Here is a 14,789-nt window from a genome sequence, read left to right as displayed (position 1 = left end):
TTTTTTCTTTTGCTTAGTGCTTTTCCATCTTAAATACCATTTTGGCTGATTTCATATTCTATTCCTACTTTTTTCCTACTCTTTGCCTGAAAAATCTTCAGACTTCTTTGAAGAAATGTCATTTTGATTTAGATAGTTCCTTTTTATCTATCATGTCACTGGATTTTATTTTTAAACACATCCTGAAGATATTTGTCTTTTAATAGGAAAGTTGAAACAATGCGTTGCCATGATAACGCCGTTGGCATTCTGCTACCTTATTTTTTTTCTTTCCATTCTTTTCTTTATGAGCTATATTTTACACATATTCTCTCTCCATGAAGAAATATTTTTTGGGGTATTTGTTTTCAAGAAATATTATTCTCCTATATTTACCTGCTTACTTAATTCAAGAATAAAATGATGTCTTTTGATAACTCCTAACATGAATTCTGACTTCCCTGGTGGCTCAGACGGTAAAGCGTCTGCCTACAATGCGGGAGACCCAGGTTCAATTCCTGGGTTGGGAAGATTTCCTGGAGATGGAAATGGCAGTCCACTCCAGTATTCTTGCCTGGAAAATCCCATGGATGGTAGAACCTGGTAGGCTACTGTCCATGGGGTCACAAAGAGTCGGACATGACTAGTCGGACATATGATTTAGTCAATATGACATATGGTTTTAGACTTGAATTATTATTGTTATGAAAATATTTTACATTATATATCTTCTTTAACTACTATTTTTATAATTTTATAATTTATAAATTATATAATTATATAAAATTATATATAATTTTATAAAATTATAATTTATAATTAATTTTGATTAATTTTGAAACCGTATTTTCAAAAAATTGCTTGTATTTATCTCCAAGTTTAACTGGTTTTGATATTTACTAAAATTCTTATATTTTTGATTTATGTTGGTATTTAAGTAGAGTGCAATATTCATCAATGTTGCTTGGAACACTCTTTTCCTTGCAAAAATCAGAAAAAAACAAACAAAAAATCCCTGGACTCATTCATGATATATCTTCCCCATTCACATCTATTTTGTTGTTTTTTAGTTGCTAAGTCTTGTCAGACTCTTTCGTGATCCCATGGACTTTAGCCCACGAGGCTCCCATCTGTATCCATCTCCAAACCTCAGAGTCTTGAAGTGCACCAGTTGATCTCTTTAACCACCTGCATGGCTATCACTCGAGTTCAGACCATCATTATTGGTCATTGTAATTATTGCAACAGTTTCCTATCTTACTCCAGTCTGGTCTCCTTGCAGGTTAAAATGTTAAGTCAGACCGTGTTTTTCCCTTGCTCAGATCCTTCCACTGGCTCTTCGTCTCACTCAGAGCAAAACCCAAACTTACTTCCAACTTTGCAGAACAAACTTGCTGCCCTCCACTGACCTCTTGTCTTTCCCCTCTCTGCTTAGTGCTCCAGCCACACTGACCTCTTGCTGTCCCCTCCAAGAAGTTGAACTTACTCTCATTTGTGCAAACACATGTCTATTTTAAGCTCATCTTTTTGGAGAGCTGTCCCCCTCCATCCTTGTGATTTCCTCTCAAATATCTCATTGAAAAAGCCCTCCTGCATTATTCTACATAAAATTGCCCATAACTTCCTTCCAACCTCAGCAAGTATATGGTTTATAGTTCCTTTTAAGAACAATAGAACATAAAACAATAATAAATCCTAAAGGAAAAGAAATCATGATCGCCCACAAAACAGACTAAATTACAAATAGTTGTTTGTAATCATACAAACTTAGCCTAAAACAAAGGCAGTATGATTAATAGAAGGGGCTATAAGGAAAGGTTCAAACTTTTGAATTATGGATGCAAGAGCAAATTAAATACAGACCACTAAGGAACTTCCAAGATGGAGACCTCAGGGAGTCCAGTGGTTTGAGCGGGCCTTCTGTATAGCTCTGCATTCCTCTGTGATTTGCCGTGTTCCTGAATTAGGATATTTTCTCTTCAGCTGCTCTTAACGGAAGGCACAAAACATTTATTGGTTGGGAAAATTTGTTGCCAAGCCAAAGCGTCTTCCGCATTGTACTCTTTCCATTCTGCCAATGTCTTAAGAGCTCATTTCTGTCACAGAAGTTTGCATATGACAGAACAGACTACACTTTTATGCTGGAGGGGCTTTGGACCAATTTTCTGGATAGGTCTAGCACTCCCAACCTTCATATCAATCACTTTTGTTTATCTTTCTTTTGGAAACCCAAGGAGATCCGCAGATTGCGTCTATTGTGCTTGTTCCCTAGATCACATGAAGATCTATAGTACCCTCTTCTAGAAGACAAAAAGCAAACGATGGAAACAATTTTGCCGATTTTTGTGTGAAATCTCTGATACAAAAGTTGTGCTTGTATGAAATGCTAGAAAAGAAAGTGGCTATTGAATGCATTGAAAATTAGGTGCTTGAATTGGTCATCAGCATCGTGCCAGCTTATCATTTGTATCCACAACACAAAGTGAAAGTGAGCGTCACTCAGTCCTGTCCGACTCTTTGAGACCCCATGGGCTATGCAGTCCATGGAATTCTCCAGGCCAGAATACTGGAATGGATAGCCTTTCCCTTCTCCAGGGGATCTTCCCAAACCAGGGATCGAGCCCAGGTCTCCCGCATTGCAGGTAGATTCTTTACCAGCTAAGCCACAGGTGAAGCCCAAGAATACTGGAGTGGCTAGCCTATTCCCTTTTCCAGGGGATCTTCCCAACCCAGGAATCAAACTGGGGTCTCCTGCATGGCAGGCAGATTCTTTGCCAACTGAGCTATCGGGGAACCCACAACAGACATAAGCACAAATTTTTCCTCTTTTTAAGCAGCTGACCTATCAAGCCCACAGAACCACATGTGTGTTTTAAACTAAACTCCTTGCTGCCAAAACAAGAGTATTTTAAAGAGCTCAGTTGGTTGATAAAAGGGAAATCTCACTAGCAGAAGGCTGAAGAAAGCAATGTAGCAACTTGGGAAGTTAGTTGGCATTATCTTGGATGGAGAATTAAAGACAACAGTGGAAAATCTTGTGGCTGTTTTTATGACTTTGTGTCCTGAATTTCATTAGGCAAGATTTGAAAATGACTTTTTTTTTTATCATGAGTTACCATTCTAGTTGTATTTATTTGGTTTTATTAATATCAAACAGCTTGTATAGTAATTAAAGGTAAGCACATTGTGCATGTGTGTGTGTGTGTCCTCCGTGTCACTTACTATGGGGATTTGTACCATGATAATATAGGCATATTAAAAAGCAGAAACATTACTTTGCCAACAAAGGTCTGTCTAGTCGAGGCTATGATTTTTCCAGTAGTCATGTATGGATGTGAGAGTTGGACTGTGAAGAAGGCTGAGCGCCAAAAAATTGATGCTTTTGAACTGTGGTGTTGGAGAAGACTCTTGAGAGTCCCTTGGACTGCAAGGAGATCCAACCAGTCCATTCTAAAGGAGATCAGTCCTGGGTGCTCTTTGGAAGGAATGATGCTAAAGCTGAAACTCCAGTACTTTGGCCACCTCATGCGAAGAGTTGACTCATTGGAAAAGACTCTGATGCTGGGAGGGATTGGGGGCAGGAGAAGGGGATGACAGAGGATGAGATGGCTGGATGGCATCACCGACTCGATGGACGTGAGTCTGAGTAAACTCCGGGAGTTGGTGATGGACAAGGAGGCCTGGCGTGCTGCAATTCATGGGGTTGCAAAGAGTCGGACGTGACTGAGCAAATGAAATGAACTGAATGGAGGCAAATAATGTGGTAGAGGTTGTTGGTGCTAAAAGCATGTTAGGTCATCAAATTGCATGGCCAAATTCTATCTTTAACTGAGTTGTATGGGACCAGTGCTCACAGTGTGAGGTTTGATTTTCCTCTTTCAGCCTGGTGGGCAGTAGGTAGGAAAAACCTTAACCAGAGATTAGCACACCTCTTCCCTCCTCTGCCCCATGCACCTGGCTCCTGAAAATCTTAAATTCAACTGCTCAGGGGAAGAATACCTTGAGTTATTCTGAAGGCAAGCTAGAATTATCACAGGAATCTGCAATTAGCAGGTTATATAGAAGTACTTGAGAAAGGAGGGTGAAAAAGAGGATGAAAATGTAAAGTTGGAAATGTCTGTGGTTAACCACATAATCCGAGTCTTCTAGTAAATATGCTATTTCCTGAGCAAAATGTAGTTACTTTGGAAGCGACCTGAACTTTTAAAGTCACCCATGTACCATTTAGTATTTAAAATATAGTGACTTACAAAAGGTACCGAGAGAGAGTGGCTTGGGTGTTTCACGGTTTCTTCAGAACATCCAGTGTACTCCTAAAGAGCAAATGAAACATGTGGGGAGCTTGGCTCACTGAGCATGCCTATCCTAAATGTAATTATGAAGCATCGTTTTCTATACATTAGCTTAAATGCACGTGTGCGTGTTGTTTCAGTCGTGTCTGACTCTTTGTGACCCTATGGACTTTAGCCCACCAGGCTCCTCTGTCCATGGGATTCTCCAGACAAGGATGCTGGAGTGGATTGCCATGCCCTCCTCCAGGGGATCTTCCTTACCCAGGGATTGAACCTGCGTCTCCCACATTGCAGGCTGATTCTTCACTGCTGAGCCATCAGGAAAGCCCACTGACTTAAACAATTTCACATAATTTTATATACTGGGTTGGCTCAAAAGTTTGTTCATGTTTTTCTGTAACAGTTTACAGAATGAATGAACTTTTGGGGCAACTCAATACATGATGTCGTTGAGGAAAAGATACAAATTCAAATGCATCCTGAACCCGATCGGTTTTCATTTAATATATTACACATAATGCTCACAGAACAAATTTGGCCCACTGTTTCAGAAATAAAGCTTTATTAATACACCACCATGCCCATTCACTTGTGCACTGTCTGTCACTTACATGTTACAACTGCACGGCTGAGTAGTTGTGACAGAGATGGTATGACCTACAAAATCTATTTACCATATGGCTCGCAACAGAAAAAGCTGGCCAGCACTGGTGTATATTATTACTCTAGTAACAAACCTATCACCAAAGATATAATAGATATCTTTCTCTGTAGCAATCACATTACACCAAAGATACAAAAAATACATTTCATTAGAAAAAATCTTACTTCCAAGACACTTAAGAAAATATTCTGTCTTCAAATTCACTACCTATGTCTCAGATTTCCTTCGCAGGAGTTAATTTTCATTAAAACAAGACACGCGTTCAAAAAGTGTCCTTTTATTATTTCTAGTAACATATATCGTATAAATACTCTATTTTTATATGACCTTTTACAAACGCGATATAACTTAAAAGTTTTATCATTAGAAAGAAATGTATAAAAATAAATACGTCATTATAGGCATTTATTACAAACTATAGTCCTTCTTAGAAGGAACACACAAACCAATACTTATAAAGTACATAGAATTTATAGTAATGTATTTTACTATATACATATGGAAAAAAAAAAGTTATTTTCTTTCATAGTAGAAGAGCTGAACAGACATTCACCAGGATATGACTGTTGGACCAGCTGCTGGGGGTGGACCAGCCGCTACCCCTCAGTAGCCTCCCCACCACGAGACATCTGATCTCAAGGTCCCCAGCACTGGGGACCCTGTTGTACACACCCCATTCTCGTTCTGGCATTACATTCTTTTTTTTTTTTTTTTTTTTGGTGTCTTACCGACTCTCTTCAGACACAAACTGTTTTTTTTTTTTTTTTCCCCACATCCACATTCCTTAAGTTGGCTTACATTAGGAGGAAAGAAATACAGGAGGTCCCCAGGTCATCAGGCCTCCTCTAGCTTTTACCAGCATCTGATACATCACTGCTGTTTTTTATTTTTTCCCCTTGTAGAATTTATGGTGTGTTTACAAATACATGCAATTGTTTCTTCGTCAAAAGGAATTCACAAAGAAAGACATAATAACGACACAAGAGAGGAAAGATGGGAGTCATGGGAGTCATGGACATTGCGAAGCATTTCTCGTGCTGGGCAGTCCTGAATTCTTAACTCTAAGATGGCATAAACATTCTCTGAAAACATAGCAGCGGGTAAAGTGATGGTCAAAGATCCCATGTGCATTCCTTTCTCCCTCCATTGGTAGTGAGGTAAAGTAAGCCATGTCTTAAAGCAAAAATCTCACCTTCCTCCTGCATTTCATTTCTCAACCTCCGTGATACACAGTATTTCATCAGCATCAGGAAGCAGGGATTGTTCATATTTCTTAAACTTACTTTTGACCATTACTTCTATTTTCATAAGAACTTGTCCGGAACCTCACCAAAGAAATGATAATGCCCTGGGGCTTTCTTGTGCTACCTCAATTGGTCAGATATGAATAGTCCTCATAAACTACCCTATCAGATTTGTAACTGGCAGGAAATTCTGATGATCTAACTTCTTTCCGACCTACCTCTATCTACCTCTCAACTCATCGCCACCCCTGGTTGATCACCAGGGCAAGGCGCCCTGGACTCCTCCAGTCTTCTTGATTTCAGTGCATCAGCCCTTCCCCACTGCCCCCTGTCCCTCAACACCACTCGTACTTAACTGCACTCCGCCACTGTGCAGAAGTCTATGTAGTGTTTAGGTTTCTTTAAAGGATCACAGCTCTCATGAGACAACACCCCCCCATCATGGGACAGACACTGCAAGGGTCTCTTTTTGTAACCCTTCCCGCAAGTCTTGGAACACGGCGACCAGTCCCCCAGCTGCCAGCGGGGGCAAGGCAGGTCCGCACAAGGTCTGGTGCTGGCCGGCTTCACTTCCTTGGCGCACTCTGAAGCGGGCTGTCCGTTGATGTCCCGGCACTCCACGAGCCTTCTCTGCACACCCAGCCCACACGACTTGGAACACTCGCCCCACTCTTCGATGACCCACTCCGAGAAAGTAGGGATGGCGTTGAAAGATTCCTTCTTCTTCTTCACGAAATAGGTGTATTTAATTTTGGGCCGGAAGGCATTGCCCACCGTCAGGACTTGGATGGTTAAGGGCTCCTTGAGAGGGCTGAAGCTTCGAATCCTTTCCAGCGCCGCCGAGGAGCCGCTGTACCTCAGGACACTACCTTTGTGTGTGATGTCTTGCTCCAAAGTGGACAGGGTGAAGTCGCCATTCAGGATATACGTGCCATCGGCAGCTTTGATGGCCAGGAAGCTCCCGTTATTCCTGGATCCTCTATGATTCCGTTGCTTCACTTCAATGTTTGTGGCTCCGGTTGGAATTGTGACGATATCGTGATAGCCAGGTCTGCAAGCAAGAAAAATAGAGAGAAAAATCTCTCAGTCACTGGCTCATTATGTTACTTAGCTTGAAACACCAGGGAATCAGGTAAGAAAGTAATTTTTAACCAGACCTGTAAGAAGTTAGTTACATGGAAATGATAAGAACCTTCAGGAGTAAGGCAGTTTAACACTTACTTTGCAGTGGTAACTGATCCTGATACTTTCTTGCATGTAGATCCATTTCCTCCACAGATGCCACATTTATCGAACTTATTTTTGGAGTCTATGATGTGATCACAGCCAGCTTTTACGCACTGTCCTTGCACACAGACGGAGGTGGAATCTGGGCTACATGGGGTGCCATCCACCACCTGAAAAAGGAAGAACAGTTACCTGCTGTCACATGTTAATTAACAAGGCCAAGAGATGATGCTAGGATAAGTCTGAAAATCTTCCTCATTAACATTACATTTCTATCAAAATTAAAATAGTACTCTGCACACTATCCTTCTCTGGCTTCTCTTTTTTTTCCATAGACATCTGAAATATTATAAATTTTTAGATTATCTGTGTCCTATCTTACTTACAGCTAAGGTCAACGAAAGCAGAGCTTTTAGTCAATTTGTTTACTGCTGTATCCTCAGTGTCTAGAATACTACCTGGCAAGGGCTGCTGCTGATAAATCACTCGTATGTTGAATCTGCAACTGGGGACTATTTTCCTAGCCTACAGTGATCATGACTCATGATTATCTCAACCAAATTCAATTCCATTTTCTATCTCAGAGCCAGATTTATCCCCTCAACAAAACAGCAAAGCTATGCTTCTACTAGTTCAATATATGTTCTTAAACACAAGAGTTCTCAATGCTCAGGCTTTCAGTAAAAGTCTGTTTGCACATGCTGCTGCTATTCACCCAGTAACAAGTACTTTTGACTATCTTAAACTATTTTCCAAAACCAAGGGATGGTTTTCGTGTTAATATATGATTTACCTATCCATGCATAAAGGGCTTTTCTTCATATATAAGAGTAATAATAAGCCATTGCAGGAATCATTAAGCATTGGATTCAAGCTTCATCCATAACCCCAAACAGCACAAGACTCAAAGCAGGCAGTTACTGATGTATCCAGAAGCAAAGTTGTCCTAACTTGAAATTGAATGTGCTGATATATAAATTTAATATATATAATTTTGACTTAATATATACTTAATACATTAAGTATAATATATTTATAATAATTAAATATTATACATAAACATGTCAATATAAAAATATAAAACAACAAAGGATGCATGAAAAGGTAGCAAGCCAGGGCTTGGGTTCTTAGACCAACAGTCCAAAGAAAAGTGACTACCTTGGGCTGCAAAACGAAGAAGTAGCCAGTGCCTTTGGCTTGACAGATAAGCTTGCACCTGTCCTTGGGCGAGACTCCCGCGTACTTGGGTATCCACTCCACTGCAGGCCCGCTGCCAAAGGAAGCTTTGGAGAATTCATTGTGTGCCTCACACTGTTCCATTCTAAAGGTTTTTCCTGGAAAGAGAAGGAGATGATGACGTTATCCCTTTCCAATCTTCAAGTGCCCGTTTGCGGAGCGTGCTTTTCGCCTTCTCTCTGCTCACCGTTATTCTCCGGGCAGTCCTCGATGTTGCAGGACCTGTAGCGCACGCGCTTGCCCTCACAGTATTTTCCTCCGTTCTTCGGCACGGGGTTGTCACACTCCCTCATCGTATACTGAACTCCACCACCACACGTTCTGGAGCAGTCTCCCCAGGGTCCCCAGGGTCCCCAGCTTCCGTGAACAGGGGTCTAAACAGAGACACAAATCATTAGTGTTAGAATCCTCTATGACAACCCTTTCAGGAAATAGAAGAGAAAGATATGGGACACAGAATCAATGATGCGAATCTTTCCTGTATCCCTGTCAGAGGCTACAGGTCAGGTTGCTCCTATGGCATCAAATGTCTGAGCATCTCTTGGTCATTTTCCCTTCTGAATGTCAAAGGAGAATGCGTTGTGGTGGATAACTCACATCAAAGTGCTCCTTGTCGGTCTGGTCCAGGCACTGGCCATTGACACACCATTTCCCCTCTCCGCAGCTGGTGCCGTCCGCCCAGGGGAAGTGTTTGGTCTGGCACACCGGCAATCCTCCAGAGGTGCCCGCACCAGAGGATCATGCAGGTGCTGGCCGCGTCCGGGCAGTGTCTGGACTCCTCTCCAAATGTGAGCTGGCACTGTCGGCTGGCATCGTACAAGGTCCCCGGGAGATCGGAGGGGAGCTGTATGACGAGCTGGGGCTCGTCCATCAAACATTCACCTGCAAAGAGAAATACCAATGAATGTTAACAAATAGTAACTAAAGGCACGCAGGGGACAGATCAGTTTCAGAAAAGATTTATCATAAGAGATAATACATAGCAAAGTGATTTGAAAGCTGAAGGGTTTGGGAAAGATGTGCCAGAGAGATTTAAATTATTGTTAAGATGTTATTCTTAATGAGGTATTTCTGCTTTAACAATGTCAGGAAATCATCGTTCTGCTAAACACTCAAGTTCATGTACTCCGGGAGCTTCTTGGCCAGAAGCACTGTCTTTTATTGGAAATTCAGGTTTAAAAATGTATGCTCTTGACAATGAAAGTCATTTTGAAAGGAGAAAGGGAAAAGAACAGAAAAGAAAAAAAAGAGCTCGTTTAACAAGTACTGTATGAACACGCGGATGGTTGGATAACATCTAGAAAGAGTAGCTGGAGTGTCTTACCATGACCATTATCCAGAAATGTTGTAATCGAGGAGGCACTGCAGGGAGACCAGGGCTGGTTGTGGTCCAGATTGGTAAGCATTGACGCCATCATGTGGGAATCCCGGTTGAGACCATTAATGCCGGCACATTGCTTGGCATCATCATGGGGCATGTTAAACACGTGACCTAAGTAGAAATCCAAGACTCACATTAAAACATGTCATTTGCAGCATTTTTTTTTTTCCCCAACAGAGATTCATCTGTCTCAAAGTGATATTTCTAAAGAAGAAATGTATCCGGATACCATCTATTTTAGAGATAGTATCTACTTTTCACAGGGTGTGAACCAATGTGTGAATTTCCAAATGTGTCCCTCGCTTCAACTCTCTGATTCTGAATTCTAATAAAGATAACCATGCTGAGAATCGTGCAAAAGCATTTTCTGCAGATTTTAGGGAGCTCTGGCACCTAAAATGGCAATATAATCTGCAGATGCTCCCTTTAACAGTAATACCTAGTTTATCAGCTTGAATTCATGAATTGCGCTTAACTCACACTCTGGAATAGACTTACCTAATTCGTGAGCAGTAGTGAAGGCGGCCTGTAAGCCATCATCCTCTATGACCGAGCAGCTTCTGCTGGGATCACATATAGTTCCAACATCCGCCATGCCAAGAGTATCACACGTCTGGGTACCACACAGGTCCTACAAGAAGCAGAGATTTGCCCTTATTAATACACACACAGGATGAACTTCGGGATCAAACTGCTTGGTAGGGTGTAGCCTCACATGTGCTTTGGAGCATCTACATTCTTTGTTGCTGAGTAGCCCTTTTAGGAGTATTTTGTGTGACTTTAAGATTTTCCCCTAATGCATTCACCTAGGACTGTGACACTTGAGATGTTAAGGCTATGGAAGAATTCCCTGGTGGTCCGTGGTTAAGACTTTAAGTTCCCAATGCAGGAGGCCCAGGTTTAATCCCTGGTCAGGGAACTAGATCCCATATGCTGTAGCTAAAGACCTTGCATGCTGCAAGTAAGATGCAGGACAGCCAAATAAATAATAAAATAAATATTTTAAAAATTAGGAAAGATTAATCATGCTAGCCAATGAAAAAATACTTCGGTGTGAAAATATTGGTAAAATGCCTTATATACATTTGTTACAAACTGACTCCCCAGGGAGTCCTGTCATGACTGGTGATGTCTTCCTCTCACCTGTCTGGTGAATAGAATCGCGGTGTCATAGTGCTCTGCATCCCGGTCACTGGGCGGGTTGTGCTGTTTCTGCCAGCTGCAGAAGTTCCGCAGTGTGAGGGCAGCGTTGGAAGTCACTTCTGGGCCCTTCTTTTCCTCGTAGATGACCAGGATCTTTACCACCACTAGGCTCACTGAATTCCGAATGCTGGGATGTTTGTATAACCGGGCCGCCACGGAGAACAAGGTCAGAAGGTAGTGCTTTAGGTCACTGCCGTGGAACTCGGCCATGGACTGGTCAGCCACAAGCATCGTTTCCACATAGCGGGGGCTGGACACAAATCGCTTCTTTCTTAGGCTTCCAGTTCCTGTAAAGACACAAGGAAAGATCATTTGCTTGGGGACAGTCTCGCCAAGAATAGTTTACCTTCCTACAGTATATAAGGAAAGCCTAACCAGTCAAAGCAAATAATACAAAAATACACCCGGGGGGCAAACAATAACAAAAATATTTGCATCTCTGTTCACTGCAAATGTTATTTTTAAAGTTTTCTCCTTACTGTAAAAGTAAAGGCCATGTGCTCCTCTGAGGGGATCAGCTTTTTTTTAAGTAGCATTTTTTTTTAATCCTCTTTGAAATCATGCAATCTGAAAAAGGCAGGATGCACACCCCTCTTTCCAGTCGTAGTAAAATCTTGGAGCAAGGGGAGCAGGCAGAGCCCCTGAGTCACTCTTTCACAGGCCAGGACTCAGATCCTGAATGAGATCATCAGGCTCCACGTGGAAGGCCCCGGGCAGGGCTGGGGCCTCTGCCAAGGGGCCGGGCCTGAAGGAATCTCAGCCCGCACGGCTCGGCTCTCTCATTCCAGGGGTTCCTGGGGGTGCTCGGCTCAGGCCAAATCCGGCACGAGGACCACCCAGTCTGCCCCGGCGCCTACGGCCAGGACTCCTACCGCCCCACGGAAAGAAAGTTGGTGCTGCAGATTCCGGGGTGGGGGTGGGGGCACGATTAATTATTTAGAAAAGAGTTCTCTGACTCCTGACCGTGAACCAGCCCCCTGCCCAGGGAAGTCCTACCCTGGGCTCTGATCACGTAACTGCTTCCAGGAGCAGACGGACAGGGGGAGAAGAATTACATTCTGCAAGCCCGGGGCAGAAAGTGAAGAAAGCGACAAGGCACCAAAGTGACAGGAGGAAAAGAACTACAGCAGAAGCAAGGCACACAACAGAGTCCGAGGAAGGCGTGGCAGGAAGGATCGCGGTGACTAACTTTTCAACAGTGTTTCGGAGCATAAGGGTGGCTGCGAGAGGGAGCGCACGCGGGGAGGCTGGCGGGAGGCGCGGAGGCGGGGCGAGCCGCGCGGAGAGACCTCCCAGGCAGGTCCAGTCGAGGGGCCCCGCCGCCGCCAGCCGGTCGGGGTCAGCCTGGTAAGCCGGGAAGGAGACACCGGCCAGCAGAACAGAGGTCCTAACGCAGCTGTCCAGGCTCCAGGGCTGCGCATTCCGAGGGTCTCTCTCCCCCGCCCTCCATCTCCTCCCTCCTGCGGTCTCTGGGTGCGCGAACAGGCAGCGGTTACAAAACTAAGCGGCCAGTTATAACTCGACCGAACGACACATGGACGATCGTTCGCAAGAAATTAACAAGGCAGAAAGAAGTCGCAAAAGCTCACTGTCGACTCAAGTGGAGGGGCTGAGTTACCAGCTCTCCCTTCCAGATCCAAACGCTTCTCCTTAGCAGAAAAAAGAAAAGAAAACAAAAAACAACCCACTGATAACTTATGTCCTCTCTTGATCATTCGTGATTGGGGCAAATGGTGAGTTCACCAACCCAGATCTTAAAACACAAATCAGCACCACCACGTCTCGGTCCTGTCCGCAGACACAGTCTTCCGTCTGCCAACAGGACTTTACCCTCAAGTCGTGCAGCCCAGAGAAGGAAGGGAGGGGGAGATGAATGGAGAGGTAAGTGGGAGCCGCTCTTCTGGACTGATACCTGTTCGGTGTCCCGGGCGCTGGGGCGCTCGGTCCCGCAGCGCCCACTGCACAGTGGCGTCCTCGCCCTCTGGCCCCGCGCCCCCCGCCAGCTGGGTCTCGTCATCCAAGACCCCGCACTTGGCGCCGCCGTCGCCCCGCCGCCTCCGCCGCAGGAGATGGAACTGAGGCCGCGCCTGCTGCTGCTCCCCAGCTGCGGCGGCGGCGGCGGCGGCGGCGGGGGCCAGGCTCAAGGTGGCGGCGGCGGGCGCGGGTTGGATGAAGTACTCCTCGCCCTGCAGGTAGAAGGCGCCGCGCACGCCGTCGCAGAGGCTGAGCGCCGCGGCGGAGCTGGGGTCGCCGTTGACCGTGCCAGAGTAGAAGCAGTGCGCCAGGTCGCCCACCGGATCAGAACGCTGCACGTCCGGCTCGGGTCTGCGTCCCACGGTCTGGAGCGTGAAGCCGGGTGCCAGGAAGCCGCGGTCCAGGTGCAGCTCCAGGCTCAGCTGCCGACCGAAGGCGTCCAGGCGGAGGTGCGCGGTCCTGAGTCCCGGGTCGCGCTCCAGGGCCGGCAGCACCAGCTCCTCGTCCTCCTCGGCTGGGCGCCCGTGCGCGCCCGGCACGACCAGCAGCGCGGCGGCCGCGGCGAGGAGCAGCAGCGGTGAGGGAACAGGCTGCAAGCCCCGAGCCCTCGGCGCCTTGTGCCCCATGTCGCCTCCTGCCGTGCGCTTTCGGAACCCCGCGGGAACCGCGCGCTGCATTCGGGAGGAACCGTGCGCCTCCGAGCGCTGAGCGCACTGGCTATTGTTCGGGTCCGGAGCGCGGAGCCTCGCCAGCTTGGCTCGGGACTGTTAACAAGTTACTCTGATTCTTGCAAAAGGGCGCGCAGAGCCCAGCCGCCGATAGGGCTCCCGGAGTCACTAAAGAGCAGGCGCTGTAGTTCTGTCGGCGCGCGGGAAGTTCTTCTGGGGAAGAGTTGGAGGCACCGCGCAGCAGGCGTTGGCGGGGTGGCTGCTGCGGGGAGGCGCAGCGCCCCGGGACGCCTCTGGGGCCGGGGCGACGGGCCACACGAGGATCGGCGTCCGGAGACCCCCTTCGGTCTCCGCCTCGGTCGCGGTGCACCTCGCTCTCCGCAGGGCTCAGTCCTCTCGGCCCTTCTGCGCGCCCTGGCAATGAGAGACCCCAGGCTCTGAGCCGCTTTCCAGCGAGTGCAAGGACAGAGCAGCCCCGACCGCCTTTTTATATCTTAGACTGAGTCTCCGCCCCTCCCTGACCCCGCTTCCCTCCTCCCTCTTGGCCGCCTTTCTATCCCCGGGACCCCGCCCCCTAAACTCAGTCTGGGCTAAACAGAGCGGTGCGCGAACCCGGGCGGGGGAAGGGGTTGGCTCGGCGCCACGCGCTCGTCAATCTGGGGGCGGAAGACGCAGGAGGGGCCCTGTGACCAGCCCTTTGCACGTCTGGGGCTGCTGCTGGGAGAAGGTCCTCTCTCCCACCGCCCCTTCCACCCGCCGTCTTCTGCCCGGACAGCCGGGACATGGTCTCTCTCCCGGGCGGGAGGGAGCGCGAGGATGCCAGTTGCGGGATGGACAGCGGAGTCCCTTCTCCGAGGTTTCCCCGCCCGGGAGCTGTCCCTGCGCCGCCTTCTTCTCTCAACTCACCCCGTCCCCACCCCC

The 14,789-nt window shown here is 46.4% G+C and overlaps 1 protein-coding gene and 1 non-coding gene across 2 annotated transcripts; one reads left to right on the top strand and one right to left on the bottom strand.

The window, feature by feature from the left end:
• Positions 1–437: 437 nt before the first annotated feature.
• On the top strand, positions 438–509 carry TRNAC-ACA (transfer RNA cysteine (anticodon ACA)). The gene has a single exon. It is a non-coding gene; the product is annotated as a tRNA-Cys (tRNA).
• Positions 510–4,814: 4,305 nt separating this feature from the next.
• Positions 4,815–14,346, bottom strand: ADAMTS1 (ADAM metallopeptidase with thrombospondin type 1 motif 1). Its single transcript, XM_070367406.1, is given in 10 exon segments — positions 4,815–7,230; positions 7,401–7,576; positions 8,565–8,740; positions 8,830–9,016; positions 9,240–9,369; positions 9,371–9,524; positions 9,967–10,134; positions 10,522–10,654; positions 11,167–11,513; positions 13,139–14,346. Coding segments are annotated over 10 exon segments (2,910 nt in total). The 5' UTR covers positions 13,878–14,346; the 3' UTR covers positions 4,815–6,530.
• Positions 14,347–14,789: the final 443 nt, after the last annotated feature.

Source organism: Bos mutus, chromosome 1 (assembly GCF_027580195.1).
Source record: "Bos mutus isolate GX-2022 chromosome 1, NWIPB_WYAK_1.1, whole genome shotgun sequence".
Lineage (NCBI taxonomy): Eukaryota > Metazoa > Chordata > Mammalia > Artiodactyla > Bovidae > Bos > Bos mutus.
Note: the sequence above shows the minus strand (reverse complement) of the source record. Positions and strands in the feature narration are given on the sequence as shown.